Source organism: Apodemus sylvaticus, chromosome 1 (genome assembly GCF_947179515.1).
Source record: "Apodemus sylvaticus chromosome 1, mApoSyl1.1, whole genome shotgun sequence".
In the NCBI taxonomy this organism is placed as follows: domain Eukaryota; kingdom Metazoa; phylum Chordata; class Mammalia; order Rodentia; family Muridae; genus Apodemus; species Apodemus sylvaticus.
In genome coordinates, this window is record NC_067472.1 from 78,529,702 (window position 1) to 78,553,148 (window position 23,447).

Here is a 23,447-nt window from a genome sequence, read left to right on the forward strand (position 1 = left end):
GTGGTGTTGCATTGTATACCTGTAACCCCAGCATTAAGGAGACTGAGACAGAAGGACTAAGTTTGGGGACAGCGTGGGCTACAAACCAAAACTAATTTTTATGTGTATGTTTTGCCAGTGTGTGTGCCATGTCAGAAGTCAGGGCTTTCAGCCTCCTAGAACTGGAGTTATGGATGGAGCCTAGATCCTCTGGAAGTGTTTTGGGTTTTTTTTTTTTTTTTTAAATTCTGGGCTCAGTTTCCTTGACAAATGGCAGTTTCTACTGTACCATTCACTAGCTGTCTGCAAAAGTGGAGATAAAATGAGGTCTGGAGCTAGCTACGGTGGTGCATGTCTGTAACCTCAGGATTCAGAAAGAGGATCCCCAAAAGTTCAAGCCTGGTGTATATAGTGAGTACCAGCTTAGGGTTAAGTGGGAGTTGGGGGGAAGAGTACTTTAAAAAATCTATTGCTGGACGGTGGTGGTGCACGCCTGTGATCCCATTACTTGGGAGGCAGAGGCAGGCAGATTTCTGAGTTCGAGGCCAGCCTGGTCTATAAAGGGAGTTCCAGGACAGCCAGGGCTACACAGAGAAACCTTGTCTCGAAAAAACCAAAAAAAAAAAAAAAAAAAAAAAAAACCTATTTACATAGCTCCATTTCTCTTTGCCATACCGACCCTCAAAGACTGCAAAACACAATCATCTAGTGAAGAACATGTCCTGTTTATGGCTCTTATCAGAACTGAGATTGAGGCATAGCCAGCCAGGTGTGTCTCCCAACCCCGGGCTATTTTATAGCCCCATTTGGTTCCATACCTAATGTTCCCCTTCCCTCCCACCTCACTTACAGGCGTCGTGAGGTGAGGATAGAATACTTTATTCACTCAGAAGGGCCAAGGGAATGTAGTTAGGGACGAGGCATGGTTCTAGGGTCCCCGGTAGGGCATTCCCTATCTCCCAGTCCCAGAGCACCCCGACCCAGGTGCAGGCTTGGAAGGAACAATTCAGGTGCAAGTCCCAAGTGCCCTCGCTGCCCCGCCGTGGCTCAGCTGCCCTCGCACTCCGGGCAGCGCTCGGTGGGCGTGGCGGCTGTGGCACTGGCGGGTAGCTTGAAGTCTCGGCCGCAGCCCGCGCAGATGTAGAGGCGGCGCCGCATGTGCGTGCGACGATGGCGGATGAAATGTGAGCTGAGGCGGAAGCGCCGGCCGCACTCCGTGCACGGGTAGGGCCGCTCGCCCGTATGCGTGCGCGCATGCTCCGCCAGGTTGGAACGGTGGCCGAAGCGCCGGCCGCACACGGCGCAGCGGTGCGGCTTCTCGCCCGTGTGCACGCGCCGGTGCTTGGCCAGCGCCGAGCTCTGAGCGAAGCGCGTGCCGCAGTCGGCGCATGCGTACGGGCGCTCGCCCGTGTGCGTGCGTCGGTGGCGCGCCAGGCACGAACTTCCGCCGAAGGCTCGTCCGCAGTCCGGGCACGCGTAAGGCTTCTCGCCCGTGTGCACGCGCAGATGCTGCGCGTAATTGGAGCTCTGCGCAAAGCGCCGCCCGCAGTGTGCGCATGCGTACGGCTTCTCGCCCGTGTGACGCCGCCGGTGCTGCCTCAGGTTCGAGGCGGCGGAGAAACGCTTGTCACATTCCGGACACTGGTAGGGTCGCTCGCCTGTATGCGTGCGACTGTGCTTTGTCAGCGCCGACTTCTGCGAGAAGCACCGGCCGCATTCAGTGCACGCAAAGGGACGCTCGCCCGTGTGTGTGCGCGCATGTTTGGCTAGTGTGGAGCGGCGCGCAAAGGCACGGCCGCAGTCTGGGCACGCGTGGGGACGCGCAGGGTCGGCCGACGGCGCTGGCATCTGGCTGGCAACCTGCAGGGAAAGGGAGGACAGGTCACCTTAAGAGGCCCCAGCGAAAACCTCGGTCTCCCGAACACTGCAAACTCTTCGCCTCAGTTCCTCCATCTGTAAAACAGGGAACTGTGCCTGCCTCCATGATGGTGCGCCTTACATGACTTAATACATCACAATGCCAGGTGACATTATAGTACCTGTATTAATTCACAAAATTTATTGGGCACGTTCTAGGTTAGAGTGAGAGAGGGAGAGACACCAGAGATTTGGCATTAGATAAAAAGTGCCAGGTGGCCGGGCGGTGGTGGCGCACGCCTGTAATCCCAGCACACTGGGAGGCAGAGGCAGGAGGATTTCTGAGTTCGAGGCCAGCCTGGTCTACAGAGTGAGTTCCAGGACAGCCAGGGCTATACAGAGAAACCCTGTCTCGAAAAAACCAAAAAAGAAAAAAGAAAAAAAAAAGTGCCAGGTGTCTGTAATACTGACATTGTAGAGGTGAGACAGGAGGATCAAGAAATCCAGGCCAGCCTGGGCTACATACAGAGACCCTGTTTCAAAACCCAAGTGCTGGTAATGTAGCAGTGACAGCTTGCCTATTAATTGCCTCAGCCCTGTGAGGACTGAGCCCTGGAAGACCAATCCTACCTACAAGAGCAATGGCTTAATTGCTGGAATGCTGCAGCTCTACTTAGGGTTGGGAAGACACTTTGTTGTGATAGAGTGAGTTATCAGGAGGAAGGAAACAAGGGTTTCTTATTCAAGGACCTGGGAAGGAGAACTTAGGCCGTTAGTGTAAATGAGATGGAGAATCACTATGAGGGATTTCTGAGAATTTTGATCAGGAAAGAGACAGTCACACTTTTTAGAAGGCTCTTTGGGAACTCAAATGAAGAAGAAAAGACAGAACCAGGAGCCTAGTGAGGAAGCTACTGCACTCTTCTGATAGAAGAGCCGTTGGCCTAAGCCCAGGAAGCAAGTAGAAAGTGGAGCCAGTGAGACGTTGGTTTCTCTCCACCTCACAGGTTGAGATGAGAGACGGCAACAGACTGGCTTTGAGGTATGAAGACTCAAAATGACTATGGGTTAGTCAGGCCTGTTTGCTTCTGCCTCTCCTCCTCGGATTAAAGGTGTGGGACACCATGCCTGGCCCCACGTGACTAAGGTTCAGAAACTGCACAGATGGGAGTTGCTATGTACAGGAGGGAACCAGGAAAGATCTGAGGCTGGAGAGATGGCTCAGAGGTTAAGAGCACTGCCCTTCAAGAGAGAGGGCCTGAGTTCAATTCTAAGCAACCATATAGTGGTTGTGCCATCTGTGATGCCATCTGGTGCCCTCTTCTGGCATGCAGGTGTGTACATGGAGGCAGAAAGCTGTATTCATACATGATAAATAAATCTTTAAAAAAAAAAAAAAAGAGGAGAAGAGGAGATCTGCTTGGGGCTGTAGGGAGCTCAGGAAGGAGCCAGGGCTGGCCATGAGAGGTTTGTTAGCCTATAAATGCCTAGAGAATGAAGAGTTCTCCCAGGGAATTGCAGAAGGAAACTGGAGCAGCCATTTGGCAAATGTGGGCAGAAGCCGGGACAGGGACAGCTTGGCCTGGCTCAAACTCTTCAGAGTTTTCAAGCAAGCACTTTCTTAAGCTGTGCAGAAGAAGCCAAATGTTGCTGAGTCCTGAAGTTCTGCAGCCTGGAATGAGTCAGTCTGACTTCTAGAGTTAAACTCAGGAAAAGGAGAGAATGCTGTGTGAGAGGCAGGGGAAGGGGAAACAGTTTGAACTAAAGAGTGAAGAGTATTGAAGGCACTTTACCCTCTTCTAATGAAAGGGACAACACCAGGTCTAGACAGCTGAGAGCATGGCACAACTTTCTATCCAAGGAGGAAGGTTGTGAATGAGGTGTAGTTTCCCTCTTGATGTGGAGGGGGACGGAGAGAGACGGGGGAAGGGGCAGTGGAGTGAGCCCCTAGAAAAACTGACTTGTGCTGTGAACCAAGCAGTTAAGAACATTAATTCATTCTGGGCTTGGTGGTGCACATCTTTAATCAATCCTAGCACTTGGGAGGCAGAGGCAGAAGGATTTCTGTGAGTTCAACCCTAGCCTGCTTTACACAGGAAATTTCAGAACAGTCAGGATTACAAATACCCTGCTTTTAAAAATAAACACACACACACAAAACAAACAAACAAAAAACCCATTAATTCCTGACCAAAGAATCACCTGACACACAGAACAAGATACACTCTGCCTTGTATTCAGTCCAACACCCTTCTTCTACAGAGGAAACACCATAAAAAAACATAAGTGACAAAGAGCAGGACCTTCCCTTGCAGACGCTGTAGTAGAGCACCTTGAAGGCCATCAGTCCTTTGTCATAGAAACTGGCTCTGGGGCCAAGTAGAATGGAACATAACATTAATCTCTGCACTCAGCAGGCGGAGGTAGGCACAACTCTAATGGATTTAAGAACAACCTTGTCTACATAGCGTTCTAGGCCAGCCAGGGTTGCATAGTAAGGCCCTATTTCAAAACAAAAAAATCAAAAAAGAAAGTGGCTTTGAACTAGAAGATTAGACAATTTGGGAAACTAGCAATCAGCCAAGAGAACTCTGGTTTTAATAACAATAGTCTTCCCTTAACTGTGGCTTGATTTTCCCATTTCAGCTGCCAGCTGTCATGGTCTGAAGATATTAAATGGAAAATTCCAGAAATAAACAATTTGTAAGTTTAAAACAACTTTTATTATAGCATATTGTCATGGTTCTATTTTATTAAACTCTTACTGTGTCTAGTTTAGAAATTAAATTATAGGTATATACCTAAAGGGAAAAACACAGGTTATACATGACAGCAGCAGGCCTCTCAGGAGGATCACGAGGTCTCAACCATTTTGGAGAATTAGCAAGAACCTGTCTCAACAACAACCTAATTAAAATATGTATGTGTGTGTGTGTGTATGTATGTATGTATGTATGTATGTACGTATGTATACACACACACACAAGCATACATGATTAAACCCATTCAAGGTTTCAGGAATCTATGGCAGTGTGTATATGTCTTGAAATGTCCTCCATGAAAGGAGCTTCTGTAACGAAGATCCTCATGTCGGGCTTTGATGGTATTGCTTTATATATGCTATCACAGTAAATCTTCCTCACACCCTCAGTCAGGTGGGACAGTATCTTAATATGTAGCTCAGGTTAGCCTCATAGACAATCCAGCCTCTGCCTCCTGACTGCTGGATTATAAGTGTGTTCCACTATGCAGGGTTATTTTGTTTTTGTTTTGTTTTGTTTTCATAGTTCCTTGCCTTGTTGTATAGCCCAGGAGAGCCTGGAACTAGAAATCCTCCTACTTCCACCTGCTGAATACAGGGATCACAGGGTTATCTCCAGACAACAGAAAACACCAAGGCTTAGGGAGACTGAGCTGACAAAGCATGAGAAGGTGCCACTCTGCCCTGATCTCACAGCAGAGGGGACAGAAACTCCTCTCTAGAAAGAAAGTCTGTCTTTCTCCAAGAAAGCCTCCACCTTAAAGTAAATACTGTGGGGAAGTCCAGTCTGAAGTACTCCAAGGCCACACTTTCTCCTTTGTCCCGGTTGTGACATTGCTGAGTCTGTTCAACACAACACCACAGTGGAGATGACCTTTCTTTTAAACTCTTCCTCAGCACCCTTCTGAGTTGTCCTTGCCCAGCCTGGGGCCTCTCCTCACACTGGCTTCTTTCTCTGACTTAGGAGAAAGAAATCCTTCCCATTACTCGTCCTCACTGTCTCCAGCCCGGGAGCGGCCTGGGGCACCTGGAGAAGAATCTGGTAATGGTCGAGTCTGGCCGGCATGGGTAAGGCTGGGGGTGATCAACATCCTAGCATTTAGCTAGCTGAGGCAAAAGGACATGAGCTTGAGGCCAGTCTGGGCTGTACACGGAGACCCTGCCTCAAAATAAGCAAATGAAACATTCACAGTGCTTTAAGTACTCCAGCGCCATCATACGAATGAAATAAGACACAGACATCAACTGATTACCCAAGGCTGTCTGGGTAATCAGCTAACAAATGGCAGAACCAAGAACTGAACTCAAGCCTGTCATTCCTAGGCACAGTGTGAAGTCACATGGCACCTTGTCTCCATCCCAAACCCTCTGTCAAGTCTTCACCTTCTCCTACACAGTGTAAAACAACCCTGCCTACGGCCCAAGAGCGAGCTCCTCGCTCAAGGACTAGCCACAATAGAGCCACTGGGCACAATCTCAGGTTGGGGGTGTAGCTCAGTTGGTGGAGTGGTCACTTAACACACAGGAATCCCTAGGTCTACTCTCCAGCCCTGACATGGTGGCATCCAACTATAATCCCAGGACTCAGGAGGTGGATGCAGAAGGCAGAAATTCAAGGTCAGACTCCACTAGTCAGCTCCTAGTGAGCTCTAGGAGAATCAGGAATTCTAGTTTTTCAGCTATACAGGGTTCAAGGACAGCATGAATCTCAAGCCTCACTAAAGATTTACCGTGTCATAATCTTCCTTGTTGAAGAGATTGCTCTGTGGTTAAGAGTGCTGGCCACTGTAGCACAGGACCTAGATTGAGTTCCTAGAACCCACGTGATAGTTCACAAGTATCTAAAACTTCAATTACAGGAGTTCGAATGCCCTCTTCTGGCCTCTGTGGGAACTGCACATACAGGCAGGAAAAACACCTGTCCACATAAAAATAAATCTTTTTGGTTTTGGTTTTGATGATTGTTGTTTTCAAGACAGGGTTTTTCTGTGTAGCCCTGACTGGGACTTACTATGTTCCAATAGACAATGGCCTCAAACTCAAAGATCCACCTGCCTCTGCCTGGGATTAAAGCCATGTGCCATCACTGCCTGGCAATAAAAATAAACCTTAAGATTTGTTTTAATCTTCATCTTATGCTGGTGATATAGGTCGGTAGTATGCACAAGATCCTAAATTAAATCTCCGGCATTACAGAAACAAAACCTTTCACTTTATCTAGTTCCCAATGATGTGCCTGCATGTGTAACATTAAGTCCACACACCTATGGTGGGTAGTGACAGCACACTCCTGCGAGGCTAACAGTCTGGAAGCAGGAGGATCACAATGCTCAGAGTCTGTGGAAGCACCATACATAAGGAGGAGACCCCATCTCGATAAATCCGAGGTGTGAAGTGAAGCCAGTCTAGTCTGCAGGTGAGATGAACCACACCAGAGAGAGCAGGGGCACAGCACCAGTTTGTGGGCACACAGTTTGGTTTCAGGGTCAGGTGTGTCTGAAGCTGGGCATGAAGTGGTTACCAGGCTGGTGAGGGCACTTGTTGCTAAGCTTGATGAGTTGAATCTAATCCCTAAGACCCACCCTGGTAGAAGGAAAGAACCGCAGGGCGTTAGTGGCGCACGCCTGGTAGTCCCAGCACTCTGGGAGGCAGAGGCAGGCGGATTTCTGAGTTTGAGGCCAGTCTGGTCTACAGAGTGAGCTCCAGGACAGCCAGGGCTACACAGAGAAACCCTATCTGGGGGGGGGGGGGGGGAGGAAAGGAAAGAACCACTTTTTGTAAAGTCGTCCCCTGGCTGCCATGGTGCCATGGTAACCCCACACCATGGCACCCACTGTACCCGGTACTCAAAGTCACACAAGTAACTACAATTGAAAACTCGGACAGATCAGAGTTTGACCGGAAGACAAAGACTACTCTAAACTCTTGAGTGTAAGTGTAGCATCATTGAAGCCTGTTTTCCTGCAGTCCTGGGAACTGACCCACAGCAAGGTCAGCTTTACCCCTGAGCTACATCCACAGTCCTTTGACACCTATCCTTAACAAAGAACAGCTGCTGCTGGCAGGTAACAGTCTCAGTCTACTGGCACGGATGTCACGTCCCAGGCAGGCACTTGCTCTGTAAATCATGCTGGCTGGACTTGCAGTCCTCCTGCCCTGGCCTCCCTGGAACTGAGATGGATTGATTACAGGCACGCACCACAGTGCTGGCAGGAAGGCACTTGTGAGATAATTACCATGTACATAGACACAGCCACGGGAAGCCACACAGCAAACCTTGCACTATCTTGTGCCTGTCTGTGACCCCAGCTGGTCCATCCTCCTAACCCATTTACTCAGATACCAGACTGATGTGTCTGTTTCAGACAAGGACTCTCTATGAAGTCTTGGCTGTCCTAAAACTCGATATGTAGACCAGGCTGGCCTTGAACTCATGGAGACTGACCTGTCTCTGCCTCCTGAATGCTGGCATTAAAGATGTGCACCACCATGACAGCACACTCAGCGATCTTATTACTGAAGACACTGAGGCCAAGTTGGTAAATGGTAGAGCTAGGATTTGCTTGCTACCTGACGCTATACAGTCCAGCCCAACGGAGCTTTGATGACTATAAGGATAAACCTTCTCTTAATCCCTCGGCTTCAGCTGTTTCAGTGGGAGTGTCCAAACACCCCCACTGCTACTGCTACTTCAAAGCAGGCCACTAACCTTAGCAGCCAATGTTGTTGTTGGGGTATTTTTGTTTTGGTTTTTTTTTTTTTTTTTTTTTTTGCTTGGTTAGGGATTTTTTTGTTGTTATTTTTGAGATAGGATTTCATGTAGCCTAAGGTGGCCTCAAACCCACTAAATTACTGAGGATAACTTGGAACTTTAAAAAAAACAAAAAACAAAAAAACAAAAAAAAAAAAACCAATTCATGGTGTGTATGAATGTTTTGCCTGCATGCTTGATGTCCCTGGATGCCAGAAGAGGGCATTAGATCTCAGAACTGGAGTTACAGGTATTGTAAGCCATAATGTGGGCACTAGGAATTAAACAGAGGGTGCTGGGTCTTCGGGAAGAGCAGCAAGGATTCTTAAGTCTGGAGCCATCCCTCTGGTTCGCCCTAAACTTTTTTTTTAGATTTATTTATTTTATGTATGTGAGTACGCTGTAGTTGTCTTCAGACACATCAGAAGAAGGCATCAGATCCTTTTACAGATGGTTGTGAGCCACCATGTGGTTGCTGGAAATTTAACTCAGGACCTCTGGAAGAGCAGTCAGTGCTCTTAATCACTGAGCCATCTCTCCAGCCCCCAACCCTGAACTTCTTTTTTTTGTTGTTTTGTTTTGTTTTTTTGAGACAGGGTTTCTCTGTGTAGTCCTGGATGTCCTAGAACTCACTCTGTAGAGCAGGCTGGCCTCGAACTCAGAAATAAATCCACCTGCCTCTGCCTCCCAGAGTGCTGGGATTACAGGCGTGCGCCACCACCACCTGGCATAACCCTGGATTTCTGATCATCCTTCCTCCACCTCCCTAGTACTGAGACCACAGTACATGCCACCATGCCTGATTATGTGGTGCTAGATCAGGAGTTTCTGCATGCTGGGCAAGAACTCTATGGACTGACACATCCCCAGCCCCCCTGCCAGGGGTTCTTTTAAATAGAAAATCTAATCATTCTTATCAGTTGGCTTAAGACTTTCTATGTCACAAGATAGAACACAGATGCCCAAATTGCTACCCTGTACAGCTTAACAGCCCTTCACAGTCAGGCCCCAGCGAAACCTGGCGTTCCCTTCTGCGAGCCTTCGCTCTGGTCCTTCCTTCCCCATCCTCCCACACAAGCCTTCTAGGTCCACGCTGAATGCCCTCTTCTGAACTCTTTTTCCACTGCCTAGGTAGTTGGCCTTCACTCTATCCAATGCCTGAGATCAGCCTAAAAAAGCCTTTGATAAAATTGAGCCAGGAGGCCAGCAAGTTGGGTCAGTAGTCAGCGGGTAGCAGGGCTTTGTCAGGTAGTCCTGAAGACCAAGTTCTGTCCCTGGAACCCACAGTGGAAGGAGAGAAGTGACTCTTAGAAGTTGTCTTCTGACCTCCACTTCATTGCCTACACACACACACACACACACTCTCTCGTGAACACAACAAATCAATGTAACGGTCGGAGCAGCACACACCTTTAGCCCCACCCAGGAGGCAGAGGAAGGTGGATTTCTGGCCATCCTGGCCTACAAGGCAAGTAATAGGGCTATAGAGAGCAACCCTGTCTTGAAAAACAAACAAACCAGGACAAAAGCCAGGTAGGTGTGCCTTGTAGCCTTGATGCTGTGGCAGGACATGGGGAAACCTATTGAACTTGCAGGCTACCAGCCTGGCTCCAGGTCCAGTGAGAGACCCGTCAAGGGAATGAGGTGGACAGTAGTGGAGCAGGCGCCTGCTGTCCCTGCCTGGCTTCAGCCCATGCACAGGTACACACATTCACATACCACTCACCCACACGTACAAAACATGGAACTAGCGGGAAGGTGGTGGCGCATACCTGTAATCCCAGCACTCTGGGAGGCAGAGGCAGGTGGATTTCTGAGTTCGAGGCCAGCCTGGTCTACAGAGTGAGTTCCATGACAGCCAGGACTACACAGAGGAACCCTGTCTCGGAAAAAGCCAAATTCAAAAAAACAAAAAAACAAAAACAAACAAACAAAAAAAGATGGAACTATTCGCATACTGCTTATGTGCAAGACATAGCTCTAACTCACATATTCACTCAGTCCTTACATCTCCCAAAGCTAAGTGCTGCTGTGCCCTCCCTTTACAAATGAGGAAACTGAGAAGGTAGGGAACCAAGTAGCTTTGCTCAGGCCTGAAACCCCACTCAGTCAATAGGAAGGCCAAGGTCAAAGGACTGCCTGCCTGGACTGTAGATACCACCCCCGCCCCAGCAACTTGGTTGAGACCCTACCTCAGTAGGAAAGGGCTTGGCCACAGCACAGAGATGTGTAAAGCCTTGGATCAATCCTTAGTACAGCAAGGAAAATTAACAAGGCTGAAAAACTTGGTAGGGAGATGATGGGAATGGAAGTCCATCTTAATCTCTATAGCTCTGGTCCTTAGTGTTCAAACCAAAGGGTACACAGGGGCTGGAAGTCAGGCTGAGTGAAGATGATAAGCCAAGAAGGCTGGAAAGAATAGGACTCCATAGTTAACAGTGGCAGAGGCCTACAGAGCAGGTCTCTCTTCCCATCAAGTCCGCTAGGGGGAACTAGAATTTATCCCCTGGGGTATGGGTGTCCTAAGACCCAAGGCAGCCAGAGAGCCTCCAGCTGAACTCATGTCTACTGAGAAACGGACAGCCCAGGGTCCAGGGTCCAGGGTCCCTGGCAGCTCCGGGAAGTAAAACAACTAGTGATAGTTCAGGTCTCAGATGGCAGGCTCTAAGTCATTCTGATGTCCTGAAAACCTTCAGAAGAAAACCCAGATTCCAAGCATGATCTGTCAAGCAACCTGCCTGGAACTGTGCTGCAGTATTAGGAACTCCTGTCCCGTAGCTCCCCTCTGCAGAGCCAGTCACTTAGGTCAGTTACCAGCCTTCTCAGAGTCAGTGCTACCAACAAACCAGATTGGTGGTGCTTAGAATAGCATCTGGTGCACCATAAACTGTGTAAGAGGTAACTGCTGTTACTGCTGCCTGACCTCATCTTCCTCACCTCTGGCCTTTGCTACTGCTGTGTCTGGACTCAGGATACAGGACCATGGGTGTACAGACATCACACTGCATAAAGACTGAAACCACTCAGCACCGTGCCTCAAGCAGCACTCAGAATGGCGTCTGGCTCTCACAGTGGGCCAAACGTCTATCCAATCAAGTCGGGGAGCAGTGGGCACAAGGATGGGCCAATTCTGACTTTCTATTCTAGATCTGAGATCCAGGAAAAGGCGGGGGGCAGGGTTTATGATTTCTGTCGGAGGGACGCTGAACCTGACACAGGTTCGAGGGTGGGGGTGGGATCAGGGTGTAACACGTACCTCCTTGTTGTCCACAGGGATCTTGAGTTTCACCACCTCATACTTCTCCTCACCCTCCTCCTCCTCACCCTTCACCAGCAGCACCATCTCCTCTTGCATCTCTTCCTCCTCCTCCTCCTCTGCCTGCTGTTCGCCAGGCATCTTGGTGTCCTGAGGCGGGGCGCTGGATCAGAGGCTCAGGACCCGCCCCCCACCCCCATCCCCACCCCCACTGTGGCCCCGGCCCAGACAAGGCGGTGCAGCCGTGGCTTCCCCCGCCCTGCCCAGGCTCCAAGTCTAGTCCTCTCCCATCCACCCTAACCCAGCCCCACGCTCCGGCACTGCCCAGGGCCCAGCTCGGAAGACACCCGTTCACCCCACTCATCCCGACATTCAGGGCCCTGAACAGTTCGAATCTCCAGCTCCCGCGAGTTGCCACCCTCCTCGCGCTGAGTCACTCCCGGGAGCCTGGGTCGGCGACCCGAGCGCTAGGGGACGGGCTGGAGGCCCTCTAGAGCAGAGGCCCTGGGGTGGAGTGCGCACTCACCAGCCCGAGTTCGGTGCTCGTGCGGCCCCGGGCCTGGGCGAGGGGCGGTTGGGTGCTCTGCGAAGGCCGCGGCTCCGGAGGCGGGGGAGGGGCGGGGCCCCAGTGGCGGCCATTCATTGGCTCGCACGTCTGGCCCCGCCCCTAGGGGAGAGGCCGGAGGCCTGGGCTTCTGTCCCTAACCGCCCCGGGAGGGGGAGCCGGGACTCAGAACTGAACATGCCTAGCCCGGCCTTCAAGGCCCTGCAGCCGAGTTCCAACCACCCTCGGCCGGGTTCCGCCGCTGCTGGGTCTCGATGCCCTACCGAGATTGCTGTGCCCGCGTCGGCCACGTGCGCTCCCGCGGGTCTGGGCCTCTCGCTGGCGCCCCGCCTGGAGAGCGGGCTCTGTTGCCTCCCCTCTTCTTCCCTCTCCTTTTCCCTTCTTCGTTCTTTCTCGCGTCGCCTTCCCGTCCACTGGCCTGCCAGACAGCTTGATTTTTGCCCGCATACCCAGATCCACAACCGCCTAATCTGTTGCTTTCGTTCACCCTGTGTTGTTTCTGACTTGAGTCAGAGACTCACTATGTAAACCTGGTTAGTTTAGAACCAGTGGTGAGCCTAGTTCTAGTTCTGCACCCCAACCCTCACCCCAAATCCGGGGAGAATAGAAAGGAGTCACCATGCCTGGCTTTGGGTTTTACTGTTTTACACATTTGGTCACATTTGCTCAGCACAAAGGATCACGACCTCACTTTACACATGCACTTAAAGATAGTTCAGAGAGGACTGATTTCCCTAAGTTACACAGTAAGGAAGCATTTCTGAAAACTGGTACTAAGGGTGGAAATAGCCCAAGGTCAAATCCACTCTACAATACTACAGAACTACCTTGCCTGTCTCTCTAGATATTTTTAACTGGGCATGGAGCCACTCATCACTTGGGAGGCAGAAGCAGGTGGATTTCTGTAAGTTGAAGGCCGGGCAGGCCTGCATAGTGAGACTCTAAATTTTTTAATAAAAAAAAAATAATAATAAAGGAGCCAGAGAGATGGCTCAACGGTTAAGAGCACTGACTGCTCTTCCACAGGTCCTGAGTTCAATTCCAGAAACTACATGGTGATTCCCAACCATCTGTAATGAGATCCAATGTCCTCTTTCCGTGTGTCTGAGACAGCTGCAATGTACTCATATACATAAAATCTTTTAAAAATAATTTTTTTGTTTTGTTTTGTTTTTTGAGACAGCTTCTCTGTGTAGCCCTGGCTGTCTTGGAACTCACTCTATAGACCAGGCTGGCCTCGAACTCAGAAATCTGTCTGCCTCTGCCTCCCAAGTGCTGGGATTAAAGGCATGCGCCACCACCGGCGTCCCAAAGTTTTCTGATATTACCAATATCGTCTCGTGACTCCCGTGGGTATCGGCTCCAGATAGGACCGGAGACAGAGATTTGAAGTTAGATGTGATGACTTGCCTCTGGAATCCAAGCTACTCTGGAGGATCCTGCGTTCAACGCCATCTGGACAGCAAGATAGATGAGTCCATTTCAAAAGGAAAGGGTGGAGGGCCAGACACTGCAGAGGGAAGCAGACCTGAGGTGGCAGCAGCTCAGGAGCTATCTTCTGATGGCCGGGATGCTCCTTCGCAGTTAAATGCCTTTTTAAAAATTTTTATTCGTTTATTTATTATATGTAAGTACACTGTAGCTGTCATCAGGCACCTACAGAAGAGGATAACAGGTCTCATTACAGATGGTTGTGAGCCACCATGTGGTTGCTGGGATTTGAACTCAGGACCTTCAGAAGAGCAGTCAGTGCTCTTAGCCGCTGAGCCATCTCTCCAGCCCAAATGCCTGTTTTTACGGTTACTGTTTAAAAAACATTCATGACTGTGTGTGTGTGTGTACACATGCTTGCAGATGCCCAAATAGGCCAAAAGAAGGTATCGGACCTCCTGAGGTGGACTCAGGCAGTTGTGAGGGATACACGTGGATGCTGGGAACCAAACCCTGTGCCTCTGAAAGAGCGCCAGCTCTTCAGCTTCTGAAAGTTTTTTTTTTTTTCTTTTTTCCCAAAGATTAACTTCTTTATATGAGTACACTGTAGCTGTCTTCAGACACACCAGAAAAGGGCATCAGATCTCATTACTGATGGTTGTGAGCCACCATGTGGTTGCTGGGAATCAAACTCAGGACCTCTAGAAGAGCAGTCGGTGCTCTTAACCGCTGAGCCATCTCTCCAGCCCTCTTTTTTTTCTTTTGTGTTTGTGTACATCTGAGTACATGTATGTGTGCCACATGCCTGCAGGAGCCTGGAGAGGTCAGGAGAGGGCACCAGATCTCCTGGAGCTGGAGTAGCAGGTGGTTGTGAGCCACAGTATGTGTGCTGGGAACCAAACCAGGTCTTCTGCAAGAGCAGTAAATGCTCTTAGCCACTGCGCCCTCTTTCCATCTCTAGTTAAATATTCTTAAAGTGACAGGTTTTGGTTGTGTAAGAAACTATAGCCCTACAGCACTTTGCCATCCATCTGCACCAAGGAAGGGTCTGCCTTCTCAAAGACTCCATCCCTCTCCCTGTTTGTGGGCTTTTCAAGAGTAATGTGGAAAGAAATAACCTAAAAAGGTCTGATCTCTGGAGGCTTGCCCCCTCCCCAGCATAGCTATAGCCATTTTGTTCCATACCTGCCAGTCATTGACAAAGAAGAGTAACTTGACTCAGTGCAAGGTCATGCTGATATCCTGTTATGTTCTGTATGACGTTGTTAATCTTAAGAAATTCCACAAAGCTTTGTGCGGGACCCATCAAATTAAAGATCAATAGGAAATGTTATGTCTGAAATAGCTTGTGTCAGAGCTGACCACTGGGCAGCACTTCCTGCACCTGCACATGAGCTCACTGTGGGTTTTGCAGTTTTAGCCTTTATAAGCTGACAAGAGAAAAATCAGTTTTAGGGTGTACATTCAGTAAACCATCCCTGTCTGAGATCAGTGACCACTGGTTTGTGGGCATCAGTCCCTGATAGGACTGTGCCAGGAGCCATTCTCACATAGAGCTCAAAACCCCCTCCTTTCAGCCATTTCGAGCTTGCTTTTAGAAGGAAAAATACTAGCTTTCAAGATTAGCCAAGTAGCCAGATGGTCAGTACATGCAGAGCTCACCTGAGTGGGCTAGAACAAACAGAGCTCACCTGTGGTTAGGTTACCATAGAAACTCCTTTCCACTTCACCTCCTCGTGATCAATTTACTGTGCCAATTTCCTGCAGCAATAGCCAGCTTTTCTCTGAGATTCTGAGAGACAATTCTGACTGTTCTGAGAAACAATTCTAGCCCCCTGAGATTGTTCCCCAAATACAATGTCTTGCCCCCTTTACCCCTCCCTACACCTTGCTTGCTTCCCTTTATACTGCAGTGTGTAAAAAATAAAACTTGACAGCTTGATCAGAATACTGTCTTGCTGTCCGTCTCTTGCATCTTGTCTCACATCCTCTTCTATGTGGTCCAGGGACCCTGTTGACTGTCCTGCGGTTTGGGAACAGAAATTTGAAGTTGGTTATGGTGGCTCACCTCTGGAATCCAAGCTACTCTGGAGGGACTCTTGAACCCCAATACGATTCATCATGAAGGAAGAGGGAAAGGGAGGTATCTTACACCCAAGAATATAATATGCCTTCCACCTCAGAACCTCCTTAAAAATCCACAAGGCAGGACACAATAGGCTGTTTATCTTAGCTGTTTTGGATCAGGCCTCTTCAAACCCCTAAATCTGAGCTTTAACTGTCTCAGCTGAATTCTCAGTGAAGGAAAGGCACAGAGAGCCAGCCCTTCACTCCGTGGAAAGCCTAAGGCTAACAGGCATTGATGAGGCAGCTGCTTCCATCCTATGGCTCACTCCTGTTTATGATTAAACCTGAAGTTTCTCAAGATTGGGCCATGCCCCACCTGTAACCTCAACTACAAATGGCTCTGTACTGCATGTTCCAGGAAATGGCAACTATGCCTTTGTTTCAAAAAATTGCTTATCACCATCTTGCAACCCTACCTTTGTTTCAAAAGGTTGTTATGACTACCTGGAGTTAAGACTACTGAAGAACTAACCTGCCTCCATTTTAAGCCTAAAAGCCATTTTACAATAAAGACAAACTAGATCCATTCCTGCTTATGACTAAACCTGTTTTTCAAGGATTCAGATATGCTTCACCTGTAATCTTAACTACAAATGGGTCTGTACTGCCTGTTCCAGGAATGGCAATTATATCTGATTCAAAAAGTTGCTTATAACTATCTTGCAACCCTATCTTTGTTTCAAAAGGCTGTACACCTATGATGACCTTGTTTCTTTGGTTCAGGAGGTCCTTATTGACTTTTGTTTTTCAAGACAGGGTTTCTCCGTGTAGCCCTGACTGTCCTGGAACTCACTTTGTAGAGGAGGCTGGCCTTGAACTCAGAAATCCGCCCACCTCTGCCTCCCAAGTGCTGGGATTAAAGGCGGGTGCCACCACTGCCTAATGCTCCTTAATGACTTCGTATGTTTTCATCCTGCTTTTGGGTTAGGATAACCTATTCTGCCTGCCAATCCCCTACTCCTGAACTATCAAACCCTGTCTTCCTCACATTCTTAGGGAGAGGCAGCCCATGTACACAAATAAGTTTGCTTTGCTTGCTTTAATTCGAACACGAAGATTTCGGTTGAGGGTCTTTCTTCTGTAATCTTTGAACTAGCAGAAGTTCCCATCTTTTAAAAAAAGTATTTCACAATGGTATAAGTGTTTGCTCGTATCTATGTGCATCATCTGCATGCCTGGTACAACAGACTTCATCAGAGGGTCACAGATGCCGACTGGAGCTAGGGCTAGTGTGTAAGCCACGGTATAGGTGCTGGGAACACATAGGTCCTCTTCAGCACGGAGCTGCCCATCCAGCCCAGGAGTTATGCTTTACAGTGTGAAGCAGGGACAGTTTTCAGTGGAGCAGTGAAGCAGCATGGCCTAACAGCATTTTACAAAGTTCACTGGGGTCACCTTAGAGAAAGGAGACAAAACATCAGGAAGAACCTTCCGTGAAAGTCCCTCCCAGGGCTCCGTTCAGGGCCAACAGGATGCCTGTGCACTGAAATACACAAGTCTCTTAAGATCCTGGGACAGACTGTAAAGTTGCAGGGTCTCAGGAATGCATCCAACCTCACAAGGGCCAGATTTCTGAGGACGCCAGCTAAGATCTAGGGAGAACTCCTGTGACTATTCCTCAACAGTTAGCTGTTAGCAGGTCTGGCAAGAACCTGCCAAATAAGATGAATGGAACTAATGATCCCTGTCATCGGCCAATTAGGTCACTCCTTTCCCTGTCTGCTGGCTCTTTCCTCAGAACAAGATAGGGACCAGTGTCCTGCTCCCCAGGAAGTTCTACTGCTGGGGAAATAGAATTTTTTTTTCTATATATATTTTTTTTTTTTGGATTTGTTTTTTTCAAGACAGGGTTTCTCTGTGTAGCCCTGGCTGTCCTGGAACTCACTCTGTAGACCAGGCTGGCCTCGAACTCAGAAATCCGCCTGCCTCTGCCTCCCAGAGTGCTGGCAGAATTTTTAAAGGTCTGGGGAAGTGGGTCTTCCAACATCCCTTGATGAATTAGCATCACTCTCTGAACCTGTACCAGGTAGGCCGACAACATTCTGCCAGGCTCTGATCACCAGCCTCCCACTTCCCAGCCGCTGGTCCTCCCTCCTGGGTACCTCACATTCAAGGGTTCACGTTGTAGCTAGGTTCTTGTGGGCAAACAGCCCATGGCCGAGGGCATCAGCTGACAGACCTGAAGACTACCCAGTCTGTCTCAGTTCTGAGTGATCCTCCTGCCTAAATTCTGGGACTATAGGCATGAGCTCTGACACCTTCCTCCAATGAAAGCAGCTTAGTTGTCTAAGACAATCTCTTTTATTTAATGGACTTAAGGTGTAGGACCCATTTAAATATCGTGGCTGAGGGCTTTTCCTATGGCAGAGCCTCTATACATACTTCAGTCCTTGCTGGCCTTGTATTTACCCATGCACACACATACATACACACACACACACACACACACACATATACCCACACACAGCAACCCTCAGACAAGGGACGATTTATTAATACGGAGACAGACACTTAACTGTGGAGGCTTGAAGCTTCTCTGGCCCGGCTCAGCAGGCTGGTCTTTGCAGATGTCCACGATGACCTAGGTTTTGCACCCAGACTGGAAACTGAGTGCTCCTGATGGCTCTTCTATTTTACCAGTGTCCCAGTGTCTGAGTGGGAAGGACCCTCTAAAGAATACAGATAGAAGCTCTTTCCCAAAGTACCCTTCTTGGCATAAACCCTGTCTGGTGACCCACAGGCAGAGGTGAGAACTGCCTTCTCCACAGCAATACTTCACCCTCAGGGTGACAAAGATGCCCCCGCCTTGTCTTGACACCTAAAATTCCAACAATTTGTTCTCCCAGACTAAGGTTGAAAGGATGAAGGTTTTTCTTCTTCTTCTTCGTTTTACCAGAGTTCTGGCTGACCTAGAACTCTCTATGTAGATCAGTCTGCCATTGCCTCCTGAGTGCTGGCAGTAAAGGTTGGACACAACTGTGGCCAGCTGAGGGGCCTGTACTTACCAGGAGGCAGCAGAATCTCAGAATTGAGTCCAACTTATCAATTTTACAACTATTGAGGGCCTAATCTGTGCTAGGCAGTGTTCTAGAAGCTGTGATACAGCTCACACTGGCAAGGTCCCACTGCCTAACCAAGACAGTTTCCTGAGCATGAAGGTTATGTACAGTCTCTCATCTGTTGCTAGCTATTCTCACCCTCCCTCCTCACCCCCCACCGCTTCCCAGGCTCTTCTCTGCTTTCAGCAGCAGATACCCTCCCTGTGGTACCCTGGGCTTCTACCCTCCCTAGACTCCCCATCACTCCATCCCAGCTGGTGACTCCTCCTGAAGGGATCTTGGCCGACCATCCCCTACCCCAAAGGGCCTTAAGGCCAGATGCCCACGCTGGTGCTTTATTCGAGCAGAGCTGTCACCAAAGCCCTTACCGCACTCGGCACATTTGTATGGCTTCTCCCCAGTGTGTGTACGCCTGTGTTTGACTAAATCTGAGCTCCGGGGGAACTCTTTCCCACAGAAGCCACACATATGAAGCTGGCTGGGTCCAGAGGGCTGGCCCCGCACTCGAGACTGAGGGACTATGGGTACAGAACCAGGTGGATTATGGGGCCGCAGGAGAGTAGATGGTGGGGGTGGTCTAGTGCGTTCGCCCTGGTGGGTGCGGAGGTGCTTGACTCGGGCGGAACTGTCAGCAAAGCCCTTGCCACACTCAGGACAGAGGTAGGGTTTCTCCCCTGTGTGCACACGATGGTGTTTCACCAAATCAGAGCTTCGGCGGAAACCTTTGCCACACTCAGGACACTTGTGGGGCTTGTCACCTGCCAGTGGTGGGGGCGGCTCCCCGGCCTGTGGGCCCCCAGGCTCTGGTTCCAAGCCAGGTAGGCCGAAAGGCCCATCACTGGACTGTGAAGGGCTTCGAGGTGTCAGGGAGGGGCTAGTGCCAAGAGGAGGTGGAGGCGGGCTGGAGATGGGTGGGACCACGGGGTAGGCTGAGAAACTGAAGTCCTGGGGCTCCACGTGGGTGAGGCGGTGCCGAAGAAGGGTGGAGCTGAGGCGAAAGCTACGGTTACATTCTGGGCAGGCATGAGGCCTGTGGCCGCTGTGCGTGCGGAGGTGCTTCACCCGGGCAGAGCTGTCAGCAAAGCCCTTGCCACATTCGGGACACAGGTAGGGCTTCTCACCTGTGTGTACCCGCAGATGCTTCACCAGGTCGGAGCCCCGAGCAAACTCCTTTCCACATACATCACAACCGAAGGGTTTGGGTCCTAAGTGACTCCGCTGGTGGCTCAGTAGGCTGCAGCTTAGCACAAACCTTTTACCACAGTCAGTGCAGATATATGGCTTGTCCTGGGCCTTAGGTCTGTGTGGAGTTGCTGGAGCTTCCTGAGATGGCTGCCGTCGGGGAACCACTGGCCGGGGGAGTTGATCCCCTCTGTGTGTCCGCTGGTGCTTTATTCGGGCAGAGCTGTCACCAAAGCCCTTGCCACAGATGCCACACTTGTAGGGCTTCTCTCCTGTGTGCGTTCTCTGGTGTTTGACCAAGTCTGAGCTCTGCCGGAAACTCTTGCCACATTCACCACAGATAGTGGGGCGTTCACCAGCAGGAATCCGAGATCGAGGCATCTTGGGAGGACCTGGGGCTGGTGGCCGGACCCTATAGGGCTTCTCACCAGTGTGAGTTCGCTGATGTTTGATTCGGGCTGAGCTGTCCCCAAAGCCCTTGCCACAGACGCCACACTTGTAGGGCTTCTCCCCTGTGTGAGTCCTCTGGTGTTTCACCAAATCGGACATCTGCCTGAAGCTCTTGCCACACTCACCACATACTGCAGCTCGGTCATTACTGCCCTGTCCCCACCGGGGTTCGCCCAGGACCCTGGGGACTGGGTCTCGAGGCTGACGCTTTCCAAGCCCCTCTCTGCGGACCCATAAGTCATCCCAGCTCTGAATGCCTTCGGCTTTGAGAGAAGCATTTCCTACTTCATGACCTGGGGCTAACTGTTCTTCTTCCTTGAACTCTGGGCCATCTGTCTCCTGTGATGTATGTTCAAACTCATCCACCGGAGAAGCTGCCTCCATATTCTCAATAACAACTAGAGAAAGAAAACGGAATTATAAATCTCACCCTTTGCTCAACCTCATGTTTCCTTTCTTTGCTCCCAGAGTGCAATGCAGGGCCTCCACTCCTAGGGGCAACCTCGGTAACTTCCCCAGTAAGACTTCTTTAATGACGCATGACCTCCTGAATTTTCTCCCTCTCTGCTGAGCTTTGGGAGCACTAATTATCTGTCTCCCACTAATTATAAGTCCCACTGTGCTGCACTCCTCAGCTCAGACAGGGGGTTTGATCACTTGTCCAGGCGGGCCTTGAACTTTCAGTCCTGACTGACAGGCATGGTGGTGCATGCTTTTAATCACAAGACTGGGGAGGCGGAGGCAAGTGGAGCAGACTTCAAGGTCAGCTACATAGTAACAACTTGTCTCCAAACAAAGTTTTCTTAGCCTACCAATGCCTGGGATAATAGGTATGCACCGGCATCCTGGCTTACTATGTTTTTAATCAATAATCACTAAACTAAACAATACCGGGACTTTCAAACAATAGAGACCTTCAAAATCCTATTAGTAATATTGGCCTCTTTGTTTTACACTCATGGAAACAAAGAGCATTAAAGCATTTTTTTCTTTTGTTTTCATAACAGGGTTTCTCTGTGTAAAGAGGCTGTCTCAGAGCTCACTCTGTAGACCAGGATGACCTGGAATTCATAAAGGTGCTCCTGCGTCTGATTCCTGAGTGCCAGGATTAAAGGCATGTGCCACCACCACATCAAAGTTAGTAGAAAGTGGCCAAGTTTCCTAGCTACCTAAGACTGTTGTTATATTACAGCATCTCATGTTAGAAAACTGCTAGGAGTCATTCTCACATAGATCTCAAAACCTCCTCCTTTCAACCATCCTAGATATTTTCCAAATAGCAAGTTGGTCAGAACAGAGTCACCTGCAGTTAGGTTACCTGGCAACTTATTTCCACTCCACCTCCTCTTGACCATTTTAGCTAGCCAACATCCTGAAGCTGAAGCCAGCTTCCCTGTGAGAGTCTGAGAGACTACTCCCTAGAGTCAATGTTTGCCCCCTCCTACCCTTCTGAGAGATTACTCCCTGGAGAGAATGTTTGCGCCCCCCCCCACACACACACACACACCCTGCTTGCTCTCCTTATATTACAGTGTGAGAAAATAAAAATTTGCAGCTTGATCTGAACTCCTATCTTGCTGTCTGTCTCTTGCGTCTCTTGTCCCCATTCTGTCTTAGGTGCCCTGGGGAACCCCGTTGAGATTGTCCTGCTGGTCGGAACAGAAAACCTAGTATGTGGTCTTTCCATTGAATTTGTGTTTTTTTTTTTTTTCCTCCAGTTTTTGAGACTGTCTTACTGTACTGCCCAGACTGGTTGTGAATTCCCCACCCTCCACCCTATTGGCTCTATTCTGTCCCGGGAACTTGAACGATCTTTTATGTACTTACTTCCCTACAGATATACAGATATGGGGTGTAGGAGAGAAAAGACAAAGTCACAATGATTCTGTGGGTTCCGAGCAACCCAGCTGTCACAACAGGCAGGAGATAAGAAGTCAAGGACCCGCATTACTCTGCAGCAAAAACAAAACTAAACAAAACGCTTGGAAAAGGATACTGAGACTAGTCTGAGCAGGCAAGGTCTGTACTTAACACCGGGTTCACTAAAGCTTCTAATCAATAAAAATAAGAAAGGTAGGGACGGTTTTGAGAAGGGAGCCAGTACTGGAGCTGGATTTACAGCAGAGCGCATACTGAAGAGGAAAGAGCACCAGAGGTTACAATTGAGCCTGGAGGCCTGCAGCGGGGCTGAGTGAAGGGGGAGGGGAGAGCCTTAGGGAGGATGCCCCTCACGGCCTGGCACACAGTAGGTGCTCAGAAGCCTTGGCTTCTTCCCTTCGGAATTTGCTCCCCCGCCCCTTCGCCCACGTCCGACTTTCCTGGGTCCCCAAGCACCCATTACCTGTCAGCGCGGCGCTGACCGCCGCCCTCACCTGGACCGATGGCTCTCAGCCGCTCCAAGTCCGCTGCGCCGCGAAGCTCGGCGCCCCAGGGCTGTGTCGCGCGCTGCACCGTCGGCCCACGACCGGGACGCGGCTCCGGTGGCTCCGAGGGCACCCGCCGCCCTGGTCCCCTCGGTACAACACCGACCCAGCAGCCAGAAGCTCGAATACGGGCTCCACGCCACGCCGGGTGGGGGCTCGGCCCACGTCCCGGGAGCCGCGGGGCGGGACGGGAAGCGGAAGCACGGGCCTCGGCGAGCCGCTCTAGGACCCGGAGGAGCCGCGGGCTCGGCGGCGGCGGCGGCAGCGGGGGCGGCAAGGACCAGTTCTAGCCGTGCCCTGCGGCGTTAGCGGCGAGCCTCCTCCGCTGGTCAACTGGCGTAGCGGGGCCGACTGCCCGCGCGGGACAACGAGAAAGGAGCCCGGGGATGGAGTGGGAGAGACCGAGGCAGACAAAGGGAAACGGAGAGCCGGCTGGCGGGCGGGCGGGCGGGCGGGCGGGGCGGGGCGCCGAGGCGGGGGAAACAAAGCCCAGCCCGGAGTGGGGGCTGGGCTGGGGCACGTAGGTCGAACGGGAGCCGCCAAGTTCTAGCCGGAGAGCCACGAGTCGCGGCACCGGCACCGTCGGCGTGAGAGTTGCGCAGGGAC

At 50.3% G+C, this 23,447-nt stretch overlaps 3 protein-coding genes across 6 annotated transcripts in view; 1 reads left to right on the plus strand and 2 right to left on the minus strand.

Moving 5' to 3' along the window:
• Septin1 (septin 1) overlaps positions 1-23,447 on the plus strand; it is a 502,205-nt gene that overhangs the window by 462,778 nt on the left and 15,980 nt on the right. The gene's annotated exons all lie outside the window — the stretch shown is intronic.
• Znf771 (zinc finger protein 771) lies at positions 843-12,218 on the minus strand. Of its 2 annotated transcripts, none has more exons than XM_052198385.1 (3): positions 12,131-12,218; positions 11,605-11,754; positions 843-1,839 (listed from the first exon to the last, which is right to left on the minus strand). In XM_052198385.1, the coding sequence occupies exons 2-3, from the start codon at positions 11,743-11,745 to the stop codon at positions 1,027-1,029; spliced, it is 954 nt and encodes a 317-aa protein (XP_052054345.1). In that variant the 5' UTR covers positions 11,746-11,754; positions 12,131-12,218; the 3' UTR covers positions 843-1,026. The 2 variants fall into 2 exon arrangements, with proteins under 2 accessions (XP_052054345.1, XP_052054334.1); XM_052198374.1 differs by having other exon boundaries at positions 11,605-11,767.
• Znf48 (zinc finger protein 48) lies at positions 18,196-22,881 on the minus strand. Of its 2 annotated transcripts, none has more exons than XM_052198070.1 (2): positions 22,791-22,881; positions 18,196-20,816 (listed from the first exon to the last, which is right to left on the minus strand). In XM_052198070.1, exon 2 carries the CDS (start codon positions 20,800-20,802, stop codon positions 19,027-19,029), a length of 1,776 nt encoding a protein of 591 aa, XP_052054030.1. In that variant the 5' UTR covers positions 20,803-20,816; positions 22,791-22,881; the 3' UTR covers positions 18,196-19,026. The 2 variants fall into 2 exon arrangements, with proteins under 2 accessions (XP_052054030.1, XP_052054037.1); XM_052198077.1 differs by having other exon boundaries at positions 22,760-22,856.

What these genes read in the sequence shown, in the direction of transcription:
- Znf48 (XM_052198070.1), bottom strand. Translation starts at nt 20,802, where the DNA reads ATGGAGGCAGCTTCTCCGGTGGATGAGTTTGAACATACATCACAGGAG.
- Znf771 (XM_052198385.1), bottom strand. Translation starts at nt 11,745, where the DNA reads ATGCCTGGCGAACAGCAGGCAGAGGAGGAGGAGGAGGAAGAGATGCAA. An exon ending in TCCCTGTGGACAACAAGGAG is followed by an intron (nt 1,840 to 11,604) that starts GTACGTGTTACA and finishes CTTTCCCTGCAG; the next exon opens with GTTGCCAGCCAGATGCCAGC.